This window comes from Syzygium oleosum, unplaced genomic scaffold, assembly GCF_021117445.2.
Source record: "Syzygium oleosum isolate NSW1041296 unplaced genomic scaffold, Sole_v2.1 Sole_v2.05, whole genome shotgun sequence".
NCBI lineage: Eukaryota > Viridiplantae > Streptophyta > Magnoliopsida > Myrtales > Myrtaceae > Syzygium > Syzygium oleosum.
Genome location: NW_026607489.1, coordinates 7,644,033 through 7,667,345, shown reverse-complemented (window position 1 = coordinate 7,667,345; position 23,313 = coordinate 7,644,033). Strand labels below are relative to the sequence as shown.

Genomic DNA, 23,313 nt, shown 5'->3' with positions numbered 1-23,313 from the left:
AAACGTGGTGCCCACATGCTCTATTTCATCGGCAGATTGAGATGCAACTTATTCCCTCTTTTTTCCTCCAAATGTCTATATGATTTGGCTCTCTAGACTCCATTTAAGATGCCAATCGAGTTAATCATATTCCAAAAGTCCATTTGCGAACCCTCAACCGCGATAATCTTTTTTTTTTTAAGAAATGCTAAAGGGCATTGCTCGAGAGTTCTCAAGCTTGGGGCGGGTTAAGTGAAGATGTACTAAGACTAAATTACAAAATTAATATATTAAGTCACCCGACAGGTTCTCGTCGCGCAATATTTAATGCATGTAAGCTAAATGAGTCTACCCAGAAATATTTTGTTCTTTCTTTGTGAAAAGATAATAAGTAAATGATTGTTTGCATGTATGGCAGCTCGTAAATAATTCTTGCTTGGAGCCAGATTGAGCTGAAATTTTAATTGAAGGTTGATGTCCATATAACTAAGGACGGGAAAAGTATCAAAAAAGTTCTAAACCTATTGCATTGATGCCACTTGAGCTCTAAACCTTTTTTTTATACCAATTTGTTATAAATTTTTTGATATAGTGTCAATTCAATCCTTCAGTTAATTTTGGCCGGATTTTGTTGACGTGGATGCCGACCGGCCTACATGACAACGCTGGAGCTGAAGTAGATAATTTTTATTAATATTTTAATGTTTTTTTTATGTTTTAATTTTTTTGTTTCTTTTCTTTTTTTTCTACCTTCCTTCCTTCTCCCTTAGCGATGACCGACCACCGGCCATAGGCGATGGCCAGGCGGGTTGCTCTCGCCTAGGTGAGGACCGGCCGAGCTGCCCTCGCCTAGGCGAGGATCACCGTCGGTCGATCAGGCGAGGCTCGGCATGGCTTGGGAGAGCCCCGGCGAGGGCCAGCCTCACCAAATCTGGCCTAGCCTGCGCGAGGGCAAGCCCTAGTGAGGGTTCCCCTTGCCAGATTTGGCGAGGCCGGCCCTCGCCTAGGCTATGGCGAGCCTCGCCGTCGCTTGGCTAGGTGAGGCTCGGCATGGCCTAGGCGAGGGCAACCTCCCCTGCCATCGCCTGTGGTCGGTGACCAGTCACCGGCAAAGGGGGAAGGGAGGAAGAAAGAAAAAAAATCATAAAAAATAATTTAAAAAAATATTAAAATATCATTAAAAATTGTTTGCGTCAGTGCCAATCGGCGTCCACGTCAACAAAATCCGGCCAAAATTAGTTAGAATGACTGAATTTACACTATTTCAAAAGGTTTATGACTAAATTGGCATCAAAAAAAGATTTAAGACTTAATTGGCACAAATGTAATATGTTTAAGACTTTTTTTACGCTCTTCCCAACTAAGGACACATCCAACATTCTGTCGACATATCATTGCACAAATACATACCACCGGTACAAAACATGTTTTGTCTCTTTCTTCCTCCTATAAAGCAAACAAGTACTGCTAGCACCGAACGTATAAATTTGAGCTCCTTTGTGGTATGTGAGCGATTGAATCAATTGATACCCACGTGGACCTTTATGCACACCATATATAGGGAACTTTTGGATTTGGCGTCCACCATCAAGTTCATTAAAACATCCTAAAAATTTCATGATTCTTATAATACTAAAATCTAAATTGGTCAATGATCTTATAATACTAAATCTAGATTGGTCATTCCATGCATTTGAGTGGCTAGTTTTATTGGCCCTGGTCAGTCACTTTCTCTAAAATCACTCCCCGAAAACACATACAATATAATCGGATTCTCTTCATTCTTAGGCACAAACGTAATGCATGTACTACAGGCTTGTCTAATCTAAGACAAAAGTCACTCTCATCTCACTTTCTCTTTCCAAATGTACCCGTGTCGATCTCTTGAATATCACTGGGAAATGTTTGATAGTGTAGACTGTGAGATTAAGCACGCGTGCGCGCGAAGACTAATATTGTTGAATGAAAAATATGTGTTGGACTCGTCCGCATCCGGTGCATGTAACATTAGCTTCGCATATTTCAAACTAGGAATTGTATTGACAATAGGTATAGAGAGATGGCCATAATACTGGCTAGAAGAATAGCACGAGAGAGAGCAAAATTAGCAAGAGAGAGTAATGGTAGAAGCTACATAAAAGAATGGAGCTATAAATGTTTATCGAACCAGCAAGATGTATGAGAAAGCAAATCCGACTCAAGACGCATCGCGTTCTTGAAGATATCATCAAGAGATTGTAATCAACATCATGCTCTTGAATTCCTCAAAATCGAGCCTCCCATCGCTGTTAGTATCATACGCGCGAATCATGTTGTTGCAATCTCTCCCACTTCTCTCGTCCCATAACCCTAGTCTCGAGAGGACGCTCTGGAGCTCCTCGCAAGAAATGAAGCCGTCGTCATTCAAATCGAACACTTTAAATGCCTCAGCAAGGTAGGTCTCTTGATCGCCGTCTCCTTCATTGCCCTCCGGCGATTCTAATCCGCCACTCCTCGTGGTTCCTCCCAACGATAGAGAGTCGTAAAAGTGTAAGAACTCGTCAAAGTTGAGGCTCGGTTTCCCTATAGATGATTCGAGCTCGTCCACGCTGTGATGGACACAGATCTTCTCGAGCAGCCAATTGAGCTCCTCGAGGCTCACCTGGCCATCGCCGTTCCTGTCGAGGTTCTCGAAAATCCGACGCAAGTCTCCGGTTCCGAGGCGGCACATCGTATGCAATGGCGGATACGTATGTGTAGACCGGGGAAACTAATGAAGAAATATATGCAGATGCCGATGGCGCCGGTGGGAGGAGGACAATTCGAATTCAGAGCCTGCTTGGTGGAGCTTCCTTCTACTTATGTAATGCATTGCGTCGTACGGAGCTTTACGTACGCGTGTGGCATGACTTTGAAGAATCTTGTAGTTTCTAGGGTTTCGTGGAAGTCGGGAAGAAGCATCGTGGAAGAACGGCATACGAAAGCCCAATTGATATTTTCTTGAGTTGGAATGTTCTTGACTTTAGCTTGAGAAGATAATAGTAACGTTACCATGTTTTTGGGTCTTTTTCTTTCTTGGGTCTTCGCCCGCTATTATTAATGTATACTATTGTTGTTCTCTAATTTGATCAATCACGCCATCTATCTTCCGAGACGATTCTTGGAAAGAAGACTCGTCCTTCGTAGCCAGTTAGCCACGCTTTTGACTTTGAAAAACGTGATCCAAGCCACGGGTCTAAGGTCTAGAACTAATCCAAGTAAATTCTGCCGTGCTCCTTCCTGTTGTTCTGATTGGTTTCGTGGGTCTCGCCCGCGTCTCTGCCGGGTTCGTTCTTTCCATGGATTGGACTGTTGATCGGCACGTTGGTTAGGACAAAGCAGGAATCGAATTATGTAGTAATGAATTAATGGTCTTTGGGACTTGTTGCGTGCAAATGTGGTCGGGGAATGTTGGGAATCTCTTTGTTTTCTTTGTTTTGTACATATGGCGCGCGTATTTGAGACGTGGGAAGACGGGATTCACACGCGTCGCTCTCGGTCGATATGTGTGGGGGAGATTGGTTGCGTTGAGATTTCAGCCAATTTGTGATTGCAACATCCCCAAGCAATAATCTTTGAACATGACTAGACCTGTTAAACAGGTGGGTCGGGTCGGATTTGAGTCGGGTAATAAATGATCCGACCTAAATTGACCCATTAACTCGTTTATGATCAATTTATTCATAGTGTAAATATCCCGACCCATACCCGACCCGACCCGACCCAAATCCAACCCATACCCGACCCGACCCATATTGCTAAAATATTTTTATATTTAACCTAATCCATGAATACTTGTTTCTTATGATTTTTTTTTAAAAATTATACTGCTAAAAAATTTTATGCAATACAAAGCTAGTGAAATTTTTTTATAATTTTTTTTAAAATTGAGGTTCTGTTTGTTTTACGAAAAATGCGACATTTCTAGAAAATATTTTCCATAAAGTCATTATCAAAGAAAAAAAAATTTAAATATTTTTTTATTTTTTAAATCGAATTTTTAATTATTTTTTATTTTTCTTTTTCCTTTATTTTTGGCCGATCGCCGGCCGCCGTGCCGGCAACCGACCACAGGCGAGGACGAGCTCGCCGGAGGCCGGCGAAGCTCGTTCTCGCTGATCTGGCAAGGCCGAGGCCTCGCCGGCCTCAAGCGAGGGGGATCGGCCGAGCCTCGAGGTCGCCGGAATCGGGCGAGCTCGAGGCTTGCCAAATCGGCGAGGCTCTAGCCTCGCCTGAGGTCGGCGAGCTCGAGCTTCGCTGGCCTCCAGCGAGGTCATCCTGCCCCGGTGGCCGGTCGCCGTGGCCGACCATCAGCCGAAAAAAAAAAGAAAAAGAAAAAAGAGAAAAGAAAAAGAGAAAAAATAAAAATAATTAAATTTCGATTTTTTTAAACATTTTTGTAAAGATGGAGAGAGTGTGTGGATGGGTCTAGTGGGTGGGTTGGATATAGGTTCCAAACTCAACCCATTTAAACCTATTTATCTTTAAGTTTTAAAATTTAAAGCCCATTTAAGGTTAACTCTTTAAAATTAAAATGACCCATATATGACCCATTTATTTTTAAATGGGTCATATATCGGTTTAAGACCCATTTTGACACCTCTAATCATGACCGATGCTTAATCAAATTTCATTTAGCTTTTGCACTTTAAATAATGATACTGCTAACATCACCCGTAGCCCCTCTCTCTCTCTCTCTCTCTCTCTCTCTCTCTCTCTCTCTCTCTCTCTCTCTCTCTCTCTCTCTCTCTCTCTCTCCATGTGTTTGAAAGAGTATCTACTGCTTTTGGACTGATGAAGTTAATAAACCTTTCTCTTAAGCCCAACAATTTTCATATTATTCAAACTCTATGGAGAAAATTGCATCGCAAGTCCTAAATTTTATGTATCGAATGTAAAAGGTCCTAACCCTTTTAATTGATCCAGTCAAATTATATATTTTCACAGAAAAATGTAATCGAATTCTAAAACTTTCAATGATTCAATTGAATCCTAAATATTTATTGAAAAAATTCAATTAAGGCTCAAAATTTATGTTGAAAAGTGCATATTTAGGGACATCGCAAGCAACTTCTAAGCTGCACCTAGGCCATTTAAGGCATTCTTCCTCGAAAGGACTTGATTATACTTTTTAAAAAAGGTTTAGTAATTAATTGAGCCAACCGAAAAGTTTAGGACTTCACTGTAATGCGCACATAAGGTTAAAAACTTCCTATACACTTTCGGTAAAGAAACTAAAACTTTTTAATATTCAGTACTTACATTTTTTGGCACTTGTTTTTCTATTTTATCAAACGAGCCCAAGGTAACCCCTTCCTTGGTTATCCGATCAAGTGATTTTTTTGAGTCGATTGAATTTTCTAAGTCAATATTCGTTAAATTAAGCAAACAAGCTTATAACAAGCTTAATCTCATTAAATGGATGAACTTTCAAATTTATAGCCTTGATTGGGTTATCAACAAGCCCTAAGTGATGTCACTTAAGTTGGTACAAGGAGTTGGAATTATTGAATCTTTAAATATCAATAAGAATTTGTCACCTCACTTAGAGCTCGTATGATAAAACTATAAATAAGTGTTGAAAATTTAAGCACTTACTTTCAAGGGATAATACCATAAAAAAAAAATCTCAAATTGATACATCAGTAACAAATTTATCCTTCGTTAGTTTCAGTTAAATTTTATCGTCAAATTGCTAAGTTTGATGACACGTGACAGTTGACTGGTGTACCAGTTTGTGGTTTTACCTCCTTTTGTCACAAGTAATCCAATTTAACGGAAAACGGAGGGTAAATTTGTCACATATATAATAGTTTGGGGTTTTTGGTAGTCAAACAATTAGTTTTGAGTGAATTTATCACGAGTTTACCACTTTAGGTTTTTGGTGATCAAAAAATTAATTTGATGTGAATTTATCACATGTGTAATTGTTTGAGATTTTTCGTGATATTAACTTTTATTTCTAACCCATTGTCGAAGACGTGCATTCTCTCGAGACATCTCCATAAGCGCAGATTTTCACTAATGTGCTTATTTAGCATACGTAAGACGAGAAATCGTCTTATTCGGTAATAATATTTCGATAGTTAAGACTTGCGCGATCCCAATTATAGAAAATAATATATATTATTTGCCTCCATAACAATTATTAAGAGATCAAATACTAAAGCTGGTCATTTTTCAAGGAGCTAATTTCTTTTGTTAGTTATGCCCATAATCATTGATTTGAGAATTTTCATTTATTATTGGTGCCCTCGTAAGTTCGTATAAACGGGGTTCTAATTTGTGGGGGCGAATTTCCACACCGGCACCGATCACGAAGCCGAAACGGCGAGCAAGGCTGTCGTTTTGGTTATACGTTGCTTTCCCTATATTTTCGACTCTCTCTCTCTCTTTCTCCCTCGAGATTTGCTAGATCGCCGCCGTCTCTTCGTCGGTCGGCGTAGAACATCGTACTGTCGTGTCCGGCTTGCCGCCGCGTCACGTTCGCCGGACATAGCCCCGGAGCCCTTCGGTTCCGTAGAGGACAGGGCACGGCCTTCGCGTTCGCCTGTTCGTCTCCTCGCGTGCCGCGGGACTCCTCTTGTACCGAGAGAAGAGATCGTCCGGTTTCGGTCGGGTTGAGAAGGGTCCCTTCGGTTCGTCTTCCCTTTTCGTTCTCCTGTTTAAGACCCACTAAAGGAAGCGCCCGAGTTCTTGGAAATTCCTGATGGGCTGTGTTCTCTGTTTTCTCTTGCTTGAATTTCTTGTTAAATTCGGTTTGTCTGGCCCTCTTTTCATAGCGACTCGCGACTCGGAACATGTTTTTTTCTTCGCCTTTTTCCAGTTTGTAGCTGATGCTCTGCGCAAGTTTTGATTTTGGACTGAACGGAATGATTAGATGGAAGAAATTTCTCGTGCCGCATTGTTGAAATATCTGCAATGCTGTTGTTTTGGTGTCTTTGGTTTAAGAAAGTGCTGATTTTTTTGGCCCAGAGTATCCCTAATTTTTTGGAATCTAGTCTTGTTTGGTCTTAATGTGGCATATAAGCACGTCCATGCGCATTCTTATGTAGTTCCCTCTCCTTTATTGGCATCTTGCAAGCAGGGTTTGCATATGGGCTGTACGGAAGTGGGTGCCTCTATGAAGGAGATTCTTCATGTAGTGGTAAAGCGAGAAATTTTGGAGCTGTTTTTTGATAGTTAAAATGGGTGTGACGTGCATGGAGGTCGACACTGATAGAGAAAAGCAACTGGAAAGGCGACGGAAGAGACGGTGCTTGCGTGACCCCATTGTAATGCCAACTTCTTTACAGAATGGTGCTCCTGAGAGAGCTCCACAAAGAACTGATAGGGTCGACTTCTTCGGAGACGAGGAATATGTGAATTTCTTGAAACGTTATCACGACAATTCTGGTTTCGTGCCTTCGGAAGCTTATAGATGTGGCAGCAGTAGTGGTAGCGATGATTTATTGGATCCACAGTATAAGATTTTCTTTGAAAGTCTGAGAGTAACCGGGAAGTCATACGAGCTTGAGGTACAAGTAGACATTGGAACCAGTATACTCCTCAAGTATAACATTGAAGACCAGCCATATGAAGGATTAATCTTTGAAGATTTGAAGAGTCGAACATTGAATAATACTGCAGATACGGTGAGAAGGTTGAGGAATGCTGTGGGAAGAGGAAAGGACAAAGTTGCTGCTCCGATGAGGAAAGAAAATGAGAAGGAAAGAAGAATCCCGAGAAATGTTTCCGGAAGGGAGAAGGAGAGCCTGCAAATTAGCAAAGCTGCTGCAACAAGCAAAGGAATTTGCAACTTGGATATAGAAGCCCGACCTGCAAATCTTGGTTCTAATCAGGCAACTAGACAGTCCCCTGGGGTATTGCGTCCCGAGGTTCGACAAGCACCTGAGCATGAGGAGGAGACATGCGATGAAAGCTACCTAGCCCTTCTGAATGGTGCAAAAGATGATGGTAACATTCTTGAATTTACATTTGATAATGGTAAACAAACTACCAAAGCTGCTACAACGAGCAAGGGAAATTGCAACTTGGATAAAAGAAAGAGAGAAGCCCAACCCACAAATCTTGGTTCTGATCGGGCCATTAGATGGTCCCCTAGGGTATCGCCTCCAGAGGTTCGACAAGCACCCGAGCATGAGGGGGAGACATGTGATGACAGCTACCAAGCCCTTCTGAATGGTGTAAATAAGGATGGTAACATTCTTGAATTTACATCTGATGATGGTAAACAAACTACTAAAGCTGCTGCAACGAGCAAAAGAAATTGCAACTTGGATAAAAGAAATATAGAAGCCCGACCCGCAATTCTTGGTTCTACTCGGGCCATTAGACGGTCCCCTAGGATATTGCATCCAGAGGTTCGACAAGCACCCGAGCATGAGGAGGAGACATGGGATGAAAGCTACCTAGCCTTTCTGCATTGTGCAAAAGAGGATGGTAGCATTCTTGAATTTAGATCTGATAATGGTAAACTAATTAGATATGAGGAGGAGGATGATGAGGAAAGTTCATGTGAAGTGGAAATGCTTGCTGGAGAAGATATATCTAAATGTGAAGAATTTGTGACTATGAATTTATCTGAAGATCCGGTATGTACCAGCTCTTTTCCTGCTATTATGTGATTAGTTTCATATGGCTCCTAAATCTCAATAATGATATTTGCTGAAATATTTTTCTGCTCCCCACAAAAAAAAAAAAAATAGATAACCATTGACAGTAAGCACTTTGCTGATGATCCTGGAAGCAGCAGCGGTACCGTATTCAGGAAGAAACTCATGGGTGTACTTCAAATGCCCTATGATGTGAAGGAGCATGAAGACCTTTCCCGAAGAGTAAGACATAAAAGGCAAAAGACGGTGGAAAAAAGTCTGCGTCAAGGACGGGATTTCACCTCTTCATTGGGGGAGCGCTGCAAATCATATCTTGAGCTGTACAAGGGTAAGATCATATATGCTACTCTCTTCCCCAATTAGTCTCTTTTTTTTTTTTATCACGATACTGTTATTCAATACTAGTTATTTTCCTATGACCAAATGCTTTTTTAGTTAAGAATTTGGCAGAGATGCGCCAATCCATGCACTGCCTTTTGAGAGATATAGAATTAAGTGAATCGTTGGTGTATCAAACCGTGCAAAATTTAATGACAGTATCAACAGGATCTAGGACTTCATATATGTATTGTATCTTTGCATTATTGCAAAGTACAGAACCATCTAAGGAGAGAAAAGCTTGACTCTCTTCATTGAGAAGTTCTCCATGTATTTCCTCCCTCCAAAATAACTGAAAGATACAACAGGTTACTGAAAAAATGCATTCTGTATCTATCACTTGCATGAACCATGTACAGGGAAGTGGTGGCATTATGCAGCAAAACATCTTATAATCAACATCACATGTTACCTATTTTCTTTTTTTTCCTTTTTCGATCATGATTACCTTTCTATTAGCCAAAAGAGCAATTCTTGTGGGGACTGCTGATACCATCATTCATACTGGAGAATCTTACGAGATATTTAGCACCACTTTTCCCACATGACTATGTTGTCCTATAGCTGTAATCCGGTGAATAAGAACCATCAAGTTGTCTCTCTTTTTCTCTTTCAATGGATCTCTTCTGAGATGAAAAATTAGCCCTTGGATTTAAGAGAATCAGACAAGACAAGGTGTTTATTCTTGCACAGTAGAAGTGGGAAGACACTGAAAGCGGGGGGATACTGCTTATTGTTTTTAACGTCTGTGGACTGGGAAAGGTTGTGAATAAACTCATACAGCCACTGAGGATGAGACCATCTGTGATTCTTCGCATTCGGATGCTGTGTTCACCTTATTCAGTCTTGAGTTTCTTCCCATTATCTCCACTACCAATTCAAGGATACATATTGGCTGGCTGGAAATCTTCATGTCTGTACTTTTCGAATTTTTTTCTCGCATATTTGCTTAGGAGGTTTATTTAGGTTTCCTTACCACAAAACTTTAGTCTTTGGTCTTTTGTTTAACTTGAGGTTATTTTTTAATGCATTTGACATATATGAAATGGTATGCTCCTTTTGTTCTTTCTGTTTAATTTTGTGAGAGAAGACTTATGAAGGTTGGATGTTTTCTCTATTGTTAATGGTGTGTGAGAGAGCAAAATGAGAATGAGAGGTGAAAAGTTGAATATAATTTGATACTCAAGGCCTTGATTTTTATTGTCATCTTTTTTGCAGATTTTGCAAAAGAACTCAAGTCGGTTCGAGGTGATCGTCACCGGAATTTGAATCTCTTACGTGGATTTTTCTTTTGGTTGGAGGTGAGTTTCATGTGTTGAATTGGCCTTTTTGGTCCAATTTGTTCTAAATCTAATTCTAATTCACTTTACAGTTATTCTCAGAGATAGGGGGAGAGGGAGAGGGAGAGGGAGAGGGAGAAGGACGGGGATGGGGAGAGAGAGAGAAGCTGATTGTTTGGCTATCAGAAAGGTTAATATCAATCTTTGAGCACAATATAGTTTTCCGAGAATCATGAGTTGAACTGCAAAAGATAAGCTCCCATGACAAGAAGCAGGGCTGGTGTAATTCATAGATAAGTAAACACTTTCACTGGGTATATTTGAAATGGTCAACAAAGTTGGCGTGCTAAGTTGTGAGGTAGATTGCATGGAGGCATATAGGCCACATTTGATGCGCATCATGAGGCCGCCACATTACTTGGTATACCATATTTGCAATTGTCCATTATTCCTTACAAGTTGTTTAGTTGTGCATCGACCATCTGTGATCGGTTTGTGGTACACATACATATTTGGTCATGGTTGCTTGGAGAGGATGACGCATTGATAGTGGCTTTACACAGAACCCTAGCCCACTCATTTTCGTTGGTTTTGCAGTCTCTTATTTGGAATTAGCTGAGATGATAATTCCTAAACTAAATCCTTCTGGTCTCCTTTCTTAACAGAACGTACCCAAGGACGGAGCATTTAAGCCTTGGTTGGATCCAACTTGTTTGAAAGTGTTACCTACACAGGCAGTTAGGAGGGTCTAACGTGAATATTTCTCCGACCCCGACAAGAAAGCGTGCAAAACCTGGAAATGCTGCTGCAATGTTTATTCAGTATGTCGATGTCCTAATTCTTGTCAAGATTTTGGTAATACACATAGTGAATCTGATGGTTGTGCGTCACTCATCATCCCCAAGGTGGAATTTGGGGACTACATCAAGGAACATGCTTTTCTGTATTTCAGTCACTTGCAAATGCAAGCGGATCTTTTTGTACTGCGAAAATCATGTTTATCGAAATGTGCAGCTCTCTGTGCTTGAATTCCAGACAAAATTTAGTTCGTCTACTTAGCACATTTTAATGCTTTTACCAAGAACTCCAACATTTTGCAAGACAAGCATGGGGCAAGCGCAATGACGCGTGAGTGAAAAGTAGTATTGGAAATTGATTGAAAGCATGCCTCTTTCTGCTTAGAAAGCGGGTTCGAAGCAACACCTGCATGCTTGGCTTTGGTTCAACAATCTGAAGAAACCACGCAAGTCATGCACTTTTTGACTGAAATGTGTAGTACATACAAAATTGAAGGGCATGCCATCAATAAGCAGGACATGACCAATCTGTCAAATCGCATGTTTCAGTTCGTTTTAATCATCATAAGGTCGTTTTGCAAGTTGGGCACTTGAAATCTTAGATTTGGACCAAACTTTGTTGTCCCGTGAAATCTTTTGTTTGTCCAAATTTTTTTGTCTCCTCTCAGTCAGAGAAATGGAGGATCGGTCATCATGTCCTTCAGTTCGTCAAATCTTATTCCACGCGCACGCAAAAGCGTCTTCTTTTCTTATTCTTCAACCGTGTAATTGAAGGTGATTGTATCGTATACGAAAGTAAGAGAATTATATAAGAATCATGTTAATAGAAACTCTTAAAGGCATTTCTCCGTGTTTATTTAGAATAATTCAACTTTAAACTATTAATCACAAAAATGACGAACCCAATTAGTGCATTGCGAACTGCACAATTTCGTTGATTGATTACTTTTTATTTTTTTTTGGTTTGTAGATTGATTACTTAAATGGCCCTAAAATATTTGTTTAACAAAACCGATGAGTTATTATAGGCTATAAATCGATAAGGACGAGCAATTTGCTTTGTTAGAAACTTAGAAACGTGTAGATGTCGGTTGCTCCTCCCTAAGAGGCTATAACTTCTAGGACTATCAAAAGTCACGTGACAAAATACTAGTGAGAATTTACAGCATGACCCCCGCATCTAAATCTTAAAAGTGGCTCATGAATCACAAGGCATTATCAGGCGTAGAATTCTTATCTTAATCGATGACATGAGATGGCTCTGATACCATTAAGGGATTATGGTACGGACTAATGGTAATCTGAGATAGGTATGCTATTCCAAGAACACGGTCATTCTCTTAGGCTTCAAAAAGGATCGCCTTTTTGCCTCTAAGTACCATTAATCTATACTACAAGACACCCATGCCTCAGAAACTTTTCTGGTCCGCAGAATACACAGATTAACAAGTCGTACTTGTGGAACCAACTATTCTTGGACTGAAAAGATAATTCTAACCAGTGGGAATTTGCATTTTTTTGCTCCAACTATTTTTTGACTTTGCTCTGCTCCTGGAAAGCTGACTTGACTAAGCAGAATTCATTGTAATAGGGAAAACAAAATCATAAAAGGTAAAACCAAAACGCCAACTTCTATATCACTGAGCACCAAAAATGGGCCACTTGCTATATAACAATTTCATTGTTCTGTTAACATAATATTATTTTCTTGTATACACACATGTACACTACCGTATAACCCCAGAAAGCAACCAGAAAATTTCTATAGGAAAAGGGAAATGGGGCGAAAAGAAGAAAACAAAAGCTTCAAATCCTAGGAGGAGGAGAAAAAATATGTTGTTGAAGTCATCCTCTGCTTAATCATCAAATCTGCGCTCACTCAGATGAAATTCCCGGATCAGCATAGAAGTCTCACCACAAGCAAGAAATTGTCTCAAAAGTCATTCCTTGCCACCATGAATATTAGTCGTAGTGAGAAGTTCAGAAGATGAGTAAACTTGCTCAAACACTTGATCCAAGGACGAGGGGTAAGAGAGAGCTACCCAGTCTGGAGGGGATTACATTGCCGGCATCCTGTCCATGATGCGTATTGGCTTAATTTGCTCATCCAGATCATCCAATCGTACATCCAAAGGATCGATTTCATCAAATATCATGGGGTCATCACTTTCTCTCTCTTCGTCATCACTAACATCAAGGCTGATATAATCAGAAAAGACAGTATTGTCATCATTATCTTCCACACGGACCCTTTCAGAAGCTGCTGTTCCTTGCTTAGATAATCTGATTGTCATGGACCCAAAGTAACGACCTAAACTGCTCTTTTCACCTGATCGTTTTCTTTTCTTTCCCTTAATACGGCCTTTCGGGTGGTGAAGCTTGCATTTGGATCCTTGCTGACATCTGCCAGTTGCTTCAAAAGTTGGGCATATGTAGCTGTGCTTCTTCCGACACTGGGAGAGCAGATGGATGCATTTCATTTTCTTCATGCTACCATTTTGAGAATTTACGTTTGGAGGAAGGGAAAATTTCTTTATCATCTTTTTTTCTCTCCTTGTCTAACAGAGGGGAGGGAAGAAGATTTTGGCTAGTTTATAAAAAGTGGTGGTTCTTAAAGATTAATGCAATACCATTACGCTGTTGTTGAACTTAAAGAAGAAAGGGAAAGTAATCACAAAAGACAAAGCCTACTGAAGCAACCAACAAGAATCAGAAATCATGAATTGGCTCTAAAAAGCTCATAACTTTCAGTTTGATTTGCAAAGCCCAATTTATAAGTCAAATGAACTCGTTTAACTTTCTGCCATGAAATCTCATCACATATCCATCACATGAAGCAAATATTCAAAAATGGCATGCAGAAAGTGCTATTATCTCTACTAACTTTTGCAGACAGGCGAACATTGGAAGATAATTTGAATGTTTTTCTCTAGCACAAAGTAGCGAGTCCAACTGTCAAGTGAAGAATTTGGTTGGCTTAAAAGAAGAGTGTACTGTACAGGGAAACGATGCATGCATGGGCATATGCACAGAAAGGTGCAAGTGCATAGTGCGTGCTGGTGAAAATATGTGAAAATTTCACAATCATAAGACTGGGGAATAGAAGCTTCGAGAAAGAAAAGCAGTACCTCATTCCCGTCAGGACAATAGCCCCTAAGAAATGCTTGGCATGTAGGGTAATTCTGATTGACATTCACATGCCTATAGGGACAATTTTTGTTTGTGCACAAACCTGCCAGTTGTCATAAAGTGTTTGTTTAATCTATAAGCAAGAAATACTCAACCCGCTAAATTTAAAAAGGGAGACAATATGGAAGTACCTTGCAGAAAATAAGAGCAATCTGGCATTCTTTCAGGAATGACCTGCATAAAAAAAGGGTAAATCAGTGACAAATCAAGCATGGGACTCTTTGATGTTGGACCACCAAATTTCAGCAAACAGGATAGTAGTAAACCTCATGAGTCAACTTGCAATCCTTATTTGAACATGACCCGTTTATAAATTTTGTGCAAACTGCAATTTTGGAGGGATCATGAATATAGGGACATTTTCCATCATCCTTGTTGCATTTTCCGAATCTGGTAAAAAACTGACAGTATTTCCGCTTTTTAGTCAACCGCAATCTGGCAGTATGCAAACTCCACCGCACTTTCTCACTTGCCAAAAGCCGAGTTCGTTTCTTTGGATCTCGAATAAGCTGGTTCCCGTTTCCAATCCTTACATACCTGCCAACAATTATGAGCATCTACAAAAATACCTCTGGCACTACAGCGAAAGTTAAACCTACTGTAATACAACTCTTCAACTAAAATCACCAACTTAGCAATTAGGGCATTTGTGCAACCAAAAGAAGGGGTAACATACTCATCGTTGCCAATCACTAATCTCCGCGGAACATATGATTTCCTAGTATCATCTTTTGCTTGGGAAACAGAAGAGTAAGCCGATTCATCATCTGTAATAAGAAGCGAAATCAATGCATAAATAGATAACAACTCCCGCTTTAATGATATTAATAAGGCAAATGAAAAACAAAATAAGGCCGCCCCTAATGTGTCACTCAACTTGGCACCCACCTTTGAATTAATGAAATAAGCAATGAACTAAAAAGGCTCGAGATCTTTATCTCTGGTGAATGCTCAAGCAAGGTTGCAACCATAACATGAAAGATTACTAAAAATAAACAGTTCCCACAAGAAAGAAACGATAATTCTACAAATTCTGGATAAAAACTCCGTGTTTCCAGCAAGCCACTGCTACATCCGTTTCATTAGGGATTGATCATCTTTTCACGATAGCATGACAAAAGGGATCAATGGCATGAAGAAACTCACATGATCTATCCGCCACAATAGAAGTACCTTGATGTCCTAAATTCAGAGATAGAAGTAAGATAAAAGATCTGCTATCCAAAAGCAGATGAGGACCCAAGAGAATTATGTTTTTTTGCATCTTTTCAAACATAAGCTCAAGCCATAATTATCTTTACTGTGCTTCATCAGACAGGTGAGATACATAGAGCACTGAAGCCTACATAATAATATCATAATCAGCTTTAAGAAAGTTCGTCCTCTCCTTCCTAAGATATGAATCCAAGAAAAAAAGTTCGCTAGCTTCACTATATCGCTGTTACGGATTCTCAGACACAATAAAAAAAAAATTACATCAAAAAGACAATTCATAAACTCAACTGACATAAGCTCTAACGCTATTTCACATAGTTAACATTACTGCAAGTAATTGGGGAAGTCCTGACTTCTTTTTGAACGTTCAATGCAGATGCTCCTGCAATGTATTTCTTTTCTAATGAAGTCCAGCCAGAAGAACTTTACATAGTTTTTCCTAATAGAAAGGCAAAACCCACTCAGACATTCAAAAATTAAGGACGCTAAGGTCTCTGACCATCCAAGCACTGCATCATGACCAACTTTGAGTATTAATATTACAGGGGAGAAATACATAATCTGCTAGCAGCAACTGTTTCCGTCGAGAGGGATGCCATTACCATAGCATTTCTAAATGCAGAAAGCAATTATTTGGGAATCTGAGGCAGCAAAGTATCAACAGAACAATCTAAACCCAGAAAGTCAAAAGATATACCATATGAGCCAGAGATATCAAAATTCAAGACACTTTCAGTCAAACCTCTTTCCAAAAGCACATTTGCCATAATGGATATAAAAGTGGATTCATTCTCTGTAAAACGGACTTAGGCTTGGTTTCCCTACTGGTGTCTATTTCATCAGAAAAGGTTCTCACTTAACTTACCCAAAAGAACAAGGAACTTATGGTCACATTTCCAACTTATGAAAAGAAACATGTTCAACAGGTACCGAGAACAGATCATTAAAATAAAGCAAAAAATGGGAACCTGAAATTCTCTGTAGTGTCCTTTTTGAAGCATCCATTTTGTATCGAACAGAACCAATCCGGAATACACGCTCTCCCGCTCCTGCAATATCATCTATTCTACATCAGACCAGAAATAAGGAAATTTCGGCCAACAAACATCCATAATTGTATCTGGAACCAGGGAATCATCTTCGCATAAGGATTACAAATTGTGCTAATCAATTCCATATTGTAATCTGACTTACGTGATGAACGAAATTTGCTTTTTGTTCTGGAGGACACTGGTAAACTACCATTCTGTTCTTTTTTCTCTCTCTCAGCCGCAACAACAGCTCGTGTTGCATCCTGTGTTAAGAGACGAGAGATTTTGTGTTATAACCTCACAATTCTAGAGGAAATTGACCAAACTGCAACATGGAAGGAATAACTGACCTCATTAGCTTTCTTTGATTGCCTTTCAATGGACTTCGACCACTTTAAACTTGCCCCACCAACACTTAGCACCTTAGATTTTCTAAGTGATAACCCATGAGCTGACCTAACATAGACAGTATCCCTCTTCCTCAACAGCATTAATCTTCTACTGAAAGAACAATCAACGAGTGCAGTTGTAAATGTAGTTATGATTAAACTGAGCTAAAAACGTATAACAAAACATGAATGCCAGTGAACCTGATTGCAGATGAAGATTTATCATCCAGACTGCAAGTTGTCTGCATATATCTACGCCAGTATGTTGCTCTTTTCCAAGGGAACAGCTGTGGAAGGACCTTTTGGTAACATTTTTGATGATGCAATGGATCTCTGTAACTTTTCGACAGCTTTGAACCCCACAGAGTCCACACTAGAAAAAATTTTGAAGGTTCAAATGACTTAAATCTAACTGCACTTTATATTTACGTCTCCATATAAATGTATGTATGTGTAGATGCTAGCTTGAATAACACCACAAACTTTGCAATAGTAGCTAAAACAGCCAGTCATAGCATAAGCACCTTCTGTGGTAATTTTAATAGCTAAGGTCGAGTATTCCTGATAAATATCGGCCAAGCCAAAATAATAACTAGATGAAAATATCCGACAATTATCTGAAATAATATAAGACAGTTAATCTAAGTCAAGCTCAAAGAACTGCACCATTAATTAAAATGAAAACAAAAGATTAAGAAACGGGGTGAATGAAAGTAAGAGAAAGCAAGAAAAATAGTGTCGAAGAAAAGCAAAATGCAACAAAAGCATGCATCCAGGGGGAAACACCCACATCTAAATGCAATTTTAGATCTTCCACATGAATGATAGCCAGAAGACATGTAATGAGTGAAAATGTGGGACAACTGTGACACATCATCCAGCAATTCTTTCAAATGACACTGAAGTTCACAAGCGTAATGCACAATTAAGACAGTTAAACTGTAGGTACATTAATATTATGATAGTGTGCCCTAATAGCCAACTCCATTTAGAACAAAGGAGTTTATCTATGAATGCTCCAATCTTTCAACCAATGCATCGTTTCGAATAGGTAAACCAAATGCTCTCAAGAGCTTGTTAATAGGATTTAGTAGGACCCGTACCTAAGTGCCTTAATGAAAGAATAAGAATTACTGAACATCTTAACATTTTCAAAAAGAGAATAAGCCCCACTTACTGAAATGATTCAAGCCTCTAAAATGCTAGCACTTTACCATAGATATGCCTTTGAGGAAAAAAAACGAGGGCCTAAAGCAGATCAAAAGTGGCACATTTGGGGAAGCATCAATACTATGAACAAGGCACACTGAGATAAGAACACACTAAACATACCTTTAGAAGATAGTCCCCTGTTAAGTCTTCTTCCACATGAAACTGCCGGAGCCCCCTGCACCTCTGAATTTCGACTGTGTACAGGCAGGGCAGACATCTGCTTCATTATAGTGCCCATCGAAGTCCTTATAAGCTGATTTTTATTCCGTTTGAAGTAGCCATCAGAGGATAAGACTTGGGTCTTATGAACAATCTGGGTGGGCAGATCACATGATTCTGTTGTTGCAACCAACTGATTTGATTTGCGCTTCACGTATGTTATCTTCTTCAAACCTGATGTCGTCAAACTTTCATTGGGCAGTTCTTTCATTTGTTCCAACTTATTTGCCAAACAAAATTGGTCTTCACGAGTTTCAGAAATCTTCAATGCATCCTTGCTGGTGTCTAGCTGATCACTGCTTAATGTACAATCCACAGAATCTAATCTAATACCAAAGCAACCATCAAGTAAAGGTCCAACTGAGTTTAAAAATGTGCAGTCCTCTGAAGACATGGCAGTGTGATTGGGCAGATTATGACCACTTGGTAATAAAGATGTCTTTGGCTTCTCAAGAGAAGCACTCATTCCTCCCGTTCCTAACAGATCTACCTTGTGATTAAGATTATCAACTTTTCCAGTTCCTATGCTCCTCTTTAAGTCATCTTCACCAGATGAATTTATTCTGTCTGCAGCTGAGCTTGTAACATGACGGATCTGGGATTGGCAAGTATCTACACCTGGTTTTCTGACCAGACTATTACCTTTTCGGATATAAAGCTCCCCAGTATCTACTGTAAACTGCCTTTTGACAGCTACTATGCTAGAAACCGGCTTCTTTCCTGAGAGAGAAACTGATGAATTGCTTGGCCGATACCATGTATTTGATTTTGTGGTACCATTAGCAGAAGAGATCATCTTTGAAGTCTTGGAAGCAAAGGACGAACGACCTGGGAATGATCTCTGCATAACACGATTTGGTTGATTCCACATACCATATGGTTCTGCATTCTTCAGACTGTTTTCAGTCTTTTTCAAACCTTCTGATGACAAAATTACATCCTTCTCAGGGCTAATGCAATCAGTTTCCATTCTATGATCTGATATCCGACTGACTTTGGTACTATGCGAAGACAAAGTAAGGACAGATATCTCTGAACCTCGACCAACCATGAGGTTCTCTTTTTCTTGAGCATCCTTAACACCTAACCTTCCAGGAGGAATTTCGTCTATAGATGATTTCCACCTGGGAATCTGCGTTACTAAGTAATTAGATATATTTTCTGGAGAACTCATATCAGATATTGGATGAAGCACAGAATCTATTCCTTCATCATTGGAGTTAGAATTGTAGATTCCGTCACCATCGGCAGATGACGGCACATATGTTGACACGGAGGGTGATTCTTCCACTTCATGAATGTCACTATCAGTTTTCCTGACTGCAATGAGTGATCCTGATTCCTGAGTCAAAACATGGGCTCCTGAAGATCTGCAGTCAGCCATCTCACCCAACCCCATCACTTGCGCTTTTACAGAATGTAAATCCACTTTCTTTGCCCTATTTTTTTCTATATCGAGAACCCCATTAAGATGATCACTTGTGGCTTTAACTGGAATGTTATCTTTCTGGTTTTCCTCCATTATCGATTGACTGAGTGAAAACTCATTTCGGATGCTTGATGCCCCTACACCAAGCAATCCAGAATCAAAAACTGATTGCGGAAGTTGGACTGGGTCATGAACGGACCTATTTGCAGCAGACCTGACAGCATCCACAGATTTCATCGAAGAAATATCCTTTGCTATCCAACTCGGTGATGAATTATTACCATCCAGAGTATTCATAGGAGGTGTTGCAACCTCTACGTCAGGTTGTTTGAGACTGTTGCAAGCAGTTAATTGCATCTCTGAGCAAGATGCATGGCTATCAGCCAGCAGACCCATATCATTGCTCTGGTATGTCGCCAAATCAGAGAAACCAGGATGAGAAGAAGTAGTTCCTCTCTTTTTATAAGTAGATGGATTTCCATATTCATCAGCACCAATCCCCTTCTTACTTAAATCCTTTGAATCAGAAAGTTCATCTATCAATTCATTTCCATGTGAAACATCATGCCTATGTGAACCAGAGGGTAAGCCAGAGTCCAGACATCCAACACGAGAGGCTGTAGCTATTAGGAGCCCAAAATCCTTGACAGGCAGATTTATGCAGATGTCTAAAGCATCTGAAGGGCTACAGCATGAAATATTTACAGTCTCCCTGCAGGTTTCTGCTGTGTTTGAAGTCGGTAAATCTAGTTGAGAGACCCCATCTTGTCTAATGTCTATTACATTTGTGGTACGGTTTTTTAAAACTTCAACGGGAGACTCAGCTATCGATAAACTCCCTTTGCTGTCATGAATATCAAGTGACGCAGGGAGATCTACTGAAGATGATTGCCTCAAATCATGAAAAATGGTGCTATCCTTGAAGGTCGTGTTTTCATCTAAATTAGCAGAAGAAGTGGCAGGATTGCAGCCAGTACTGCTACCTGCAAATTTTGAGGAATTGCCTCCAGCTACTCGCAAATCTGATGCACTAACTTGATTATGATAAGAGTTACTGTCAGAAGCATCAGGAACTCTCAGACCTGAAGCAGCACTTGGATCTTGAGATCTAACTAGGAATTTATCAGAACTTGAGACAGTAATTTCCCTCCTGGAAGGGACAGTATTACCGGTAGAAACCCCATGAATGTTCATGTCCTTTAAACTTGACAAACTAGGAAGGCCATTGCCCAGCATATAAGATAGTCTGGCTGCATCATTCTCATGCATCGAACTGAACTTCTCTATACCAGTCTCAAAAGTATTTTTAGATGGCGGTGCAGGAATATTCTCCAAGGAACTTGAATTGGTATGCAGGCACCCCAAAAAACTGTCAGAATTGGTATGACATGCCTTTATTTCTTCAACCACAGCGGAATGGATAGGACAAGGTGCACCACAATTCTCTCCAATATCTTGAGGTAGAGATGTTTCCAAAATAATAGGATCACGGCCACATTCCCGCAATGGAACACCTTGAAATTTTCCTTTCACATCATTTGTCTGGAGCAGATCAGACACTTCATTGGAAACATCATTTGCTCCTACATCATGAAACATTGCAGCACAAGTAGTATCTTCTTTTGAAGGATTAGCACCCTCGTCAAACCCTGTCACACCAGGACTATCTGTTCTCATGTGATCATCATTTCCATGCAGATGCTTCGAAGTCATCATCTCTGAATGAGGTTTAATTTTTTTCACTACTCTGACTCTCTTAACTGCTTTCTTAGTGACTTTTTTCTTCTTTTCAATCTTTACAGTAGGTGACTTATTGGCAAGAATGTTATCGTTTTCTATGCCTCGAATGTTACCACTATCAGATCCAGAAGCTATACCAGTCTTGAAAGAAATTCCCTTGCCATAACTCATACTTGTATCAACTTTATAGGAATCTAAATTCATCTCAGAATGTGTCTCATTAACTTTTCCACCAGAAACTGCCATAATTCCAGATTGAAGGACAAGACTATCTTGATCTAGAAGTGGAGTGTAGTAAGACTTATACGCCTTACCCTTACCAACTGAGCTAGAGGTTCCCTTGGAACAGGGTTGATTGTTGATCTTACTCCCTGTATCAGATGCTGCAACAACTCCCTCTTCTGATGGTTTTGAATCCTTCAAAGTACAATTGGCAAACTCGGGAGGTCTGGTTAGATATACCATGCTCTTGTCAGGTTTGTTAATGAGTGAACTGGTAAAACCCCCATTCAATGCATCAATACTCTTCAATCTCTTGGTCCTTGGAGTCAAATCTTTGTCAGGAGTAGTCAATGAACTTGTTGGTGCAACAACTGCTTTGGCTACCAAGGAATTGGATTTGAAAGAAACATCAAGCTCCACTGATCTTCCTTCTCTCTTTTCTTTCATGACATGATCAGGAAACACAAGCGGCCCTTTACCTCTAAAGGAACCAGAACCGCTCTCATCACGATGATTAAAACTGTGCAACCTCTCATCGTCCCCATTCCTTCGATCAGCTCTCGGCAATTGAAGCCTCAGAAAAGCACTCTTTTTCTGCACCTGTTTCTTTGGCGTGACACTATATTCATGAAAACCTACCCTGCTTCTTCTAGCACTGCTGCTATATCTTCCCCAATCAGACTCATGAACCTGTGATTCTCCAGAAACATATGGCATGCCATCGACATCGCTAATCTCATGATCCCTAGTCTCGAAAACTAAGTCATGCAAACCTACAGATGGAACCTGCCTATGACTATACCTCCTGTGTTTTTCACTCAATAGATCCATCCTATCATTACTAAAAAGTTCGCCGTCTTCAATCAGTCCACGAATGTTAGCAGAACTTGATACAGAGCTCCTGAAAGAGCCATCATAAATGACAGACCGCATCCGCGAGAAATCATCTTGCCGACGGGATTCAAACCCATCCACGCCGTCGTCCCTAAATCTAGGAATCGCATCTGCATTGCGCTTAACGTGGTAACGAGAGTCCCGATCCAAATCGACTTGCACGTACGGACTCGAAACATGATTATCAGCCACAATCGCCAATTCCGGGCGACGGACATCGCTGAGGCGATTGTTGTTGTGGGGACAAACCGATCGTCTACGGCGATCGTCGTCGATCGGGTTGAAGGTCCGAAACGTGAACGGCGATTGCAGCGACGGGGGAGGTAGGACTGGAGGAGGGGGAGGAGCAGCGGGAAGAGGGTTGTAGGACTGCGACGGCGGATGTGGCTGCAGCGGCGGCGGCGGCGGCGGCGGCAGCGGTTGTGGGGGGAGCAGCAGCTGGCGGCTCTTGTGGTGATCGTGGAGGTGGTGGTGGTGGTGGTGGTGGTGGCGGTGGTGGGGGATGTAAACGCTGGGGTCTTCGGGGAAGTGAGGACGGTGAGGAGGAGGAGGAGCAGGAGGAGGCGGGGGAGCGAACCTCGGCGGCTCGCGGCGGCGGTGGTGGTGGTGGCGGTGGTGGTCGGCGTAGGGAGGAGCCTCCATGGGTGGACGAGAATTCATCGATCCTCTCTGGTGTATGTTCTTGGGGAACGATGATGCTTAGGTC

General features: G+C 40.6%; 3 protein-coding genes across 7 annotated transcripts; 1 reads left to right on the top strand and 2 right to left on the bottom strand.

Annotated features, from left to right (window-relative positions):
• Positions 1-2,100: 2,100 nt before the first annotated feature.
• On the bottom strand, positions 2,101-2,689 carry LOC115676472 (probable calcium-binding protein CML44). The gene has a single exon (XM_030599413.2). It carries the CDS (start codon positions 2,687-2,689, stop codon positions 2,207-2,209), a length of 483 nt encoding a protein of 160 aa, XP_030455273.1. The 3' UTR covers positions 2,101-2,206.
• A 3,675-nt stretch (positions 2,690-6,364) lies between these two features.
• Positions 6,365-11,311, top strand: LOC115676429 (uncharacterized). 4 transcript variants are annotated; one of them, XM_030599347.2, is made up of 5 exons: positions 6,376-6,616; positions 7,085-8,591; positions 8,706-8,940; positions 10,209-10,291; positions 10,936-11,311. In XM_030599347.2, the coding sequence occupies exons 2-5, from the start codon at positions 7,185-7,187 to the stop codon at positions 11,020-11,022; spliced, it is 1,812 nt and encodes a 603-aa protein (XP_030455207.2). In that variant the 5' UTR covers positions 6,376-6,616; positions 7,085-7,184; the 3' UTR covers positions 11,023-11,311. The 4 variants fall into 4 exon arrangements, with proteins under 4 accessions (XP_056167689.1, XP_030455207.2, XP_056167688.1 ...); XM_056311713.1 differs by having other exon boundaries at positions 6,376-6,626; XM_030599348.2 differs by having other exon boundaries at positions 6,376-6,635.
• A 1,368-nt stretch (positions 11,312-12,679) lies between these two features.
• Positions 12,680-23,313, bottom strand: LOC115676428 (uncharacterized). 2 transcript variants are annotated; one of them, XM_030599345.2, is made up of 10 exons: positions 18,224-23,313; positions 17,093-17,264; positions 16,853-17,003; positions 16,666-16,765; positions 16,440-16,520; positions 14,933-15,023; positions 14,523-14,793; positions 14,388-14,430; positions 14,196-14,299; positions 12,680-13,520 (listed from the first exon to the last, which is right to left on the bottom strand). In XM_030599345.2, the coding sequence occupies exons 1-10, from the start codon at positions 23,265-23,267 to the stop codon at positions 13,125-13,127; spliced, it is 6,453 nt and encodes a 2,150-aa protein (XP_030455205.2). In that variant the 5' UTR covers positions 23,268-23,313; the 3' UTR covers positions 12,680-13,124. The 2 variants fall into 2 exon arrangements, with proteins under 2 accessions (XP_030455205.2, XP_030455206.2); XM_030599346.2 differs by having other exon boundaries at positions 16,853-17,000.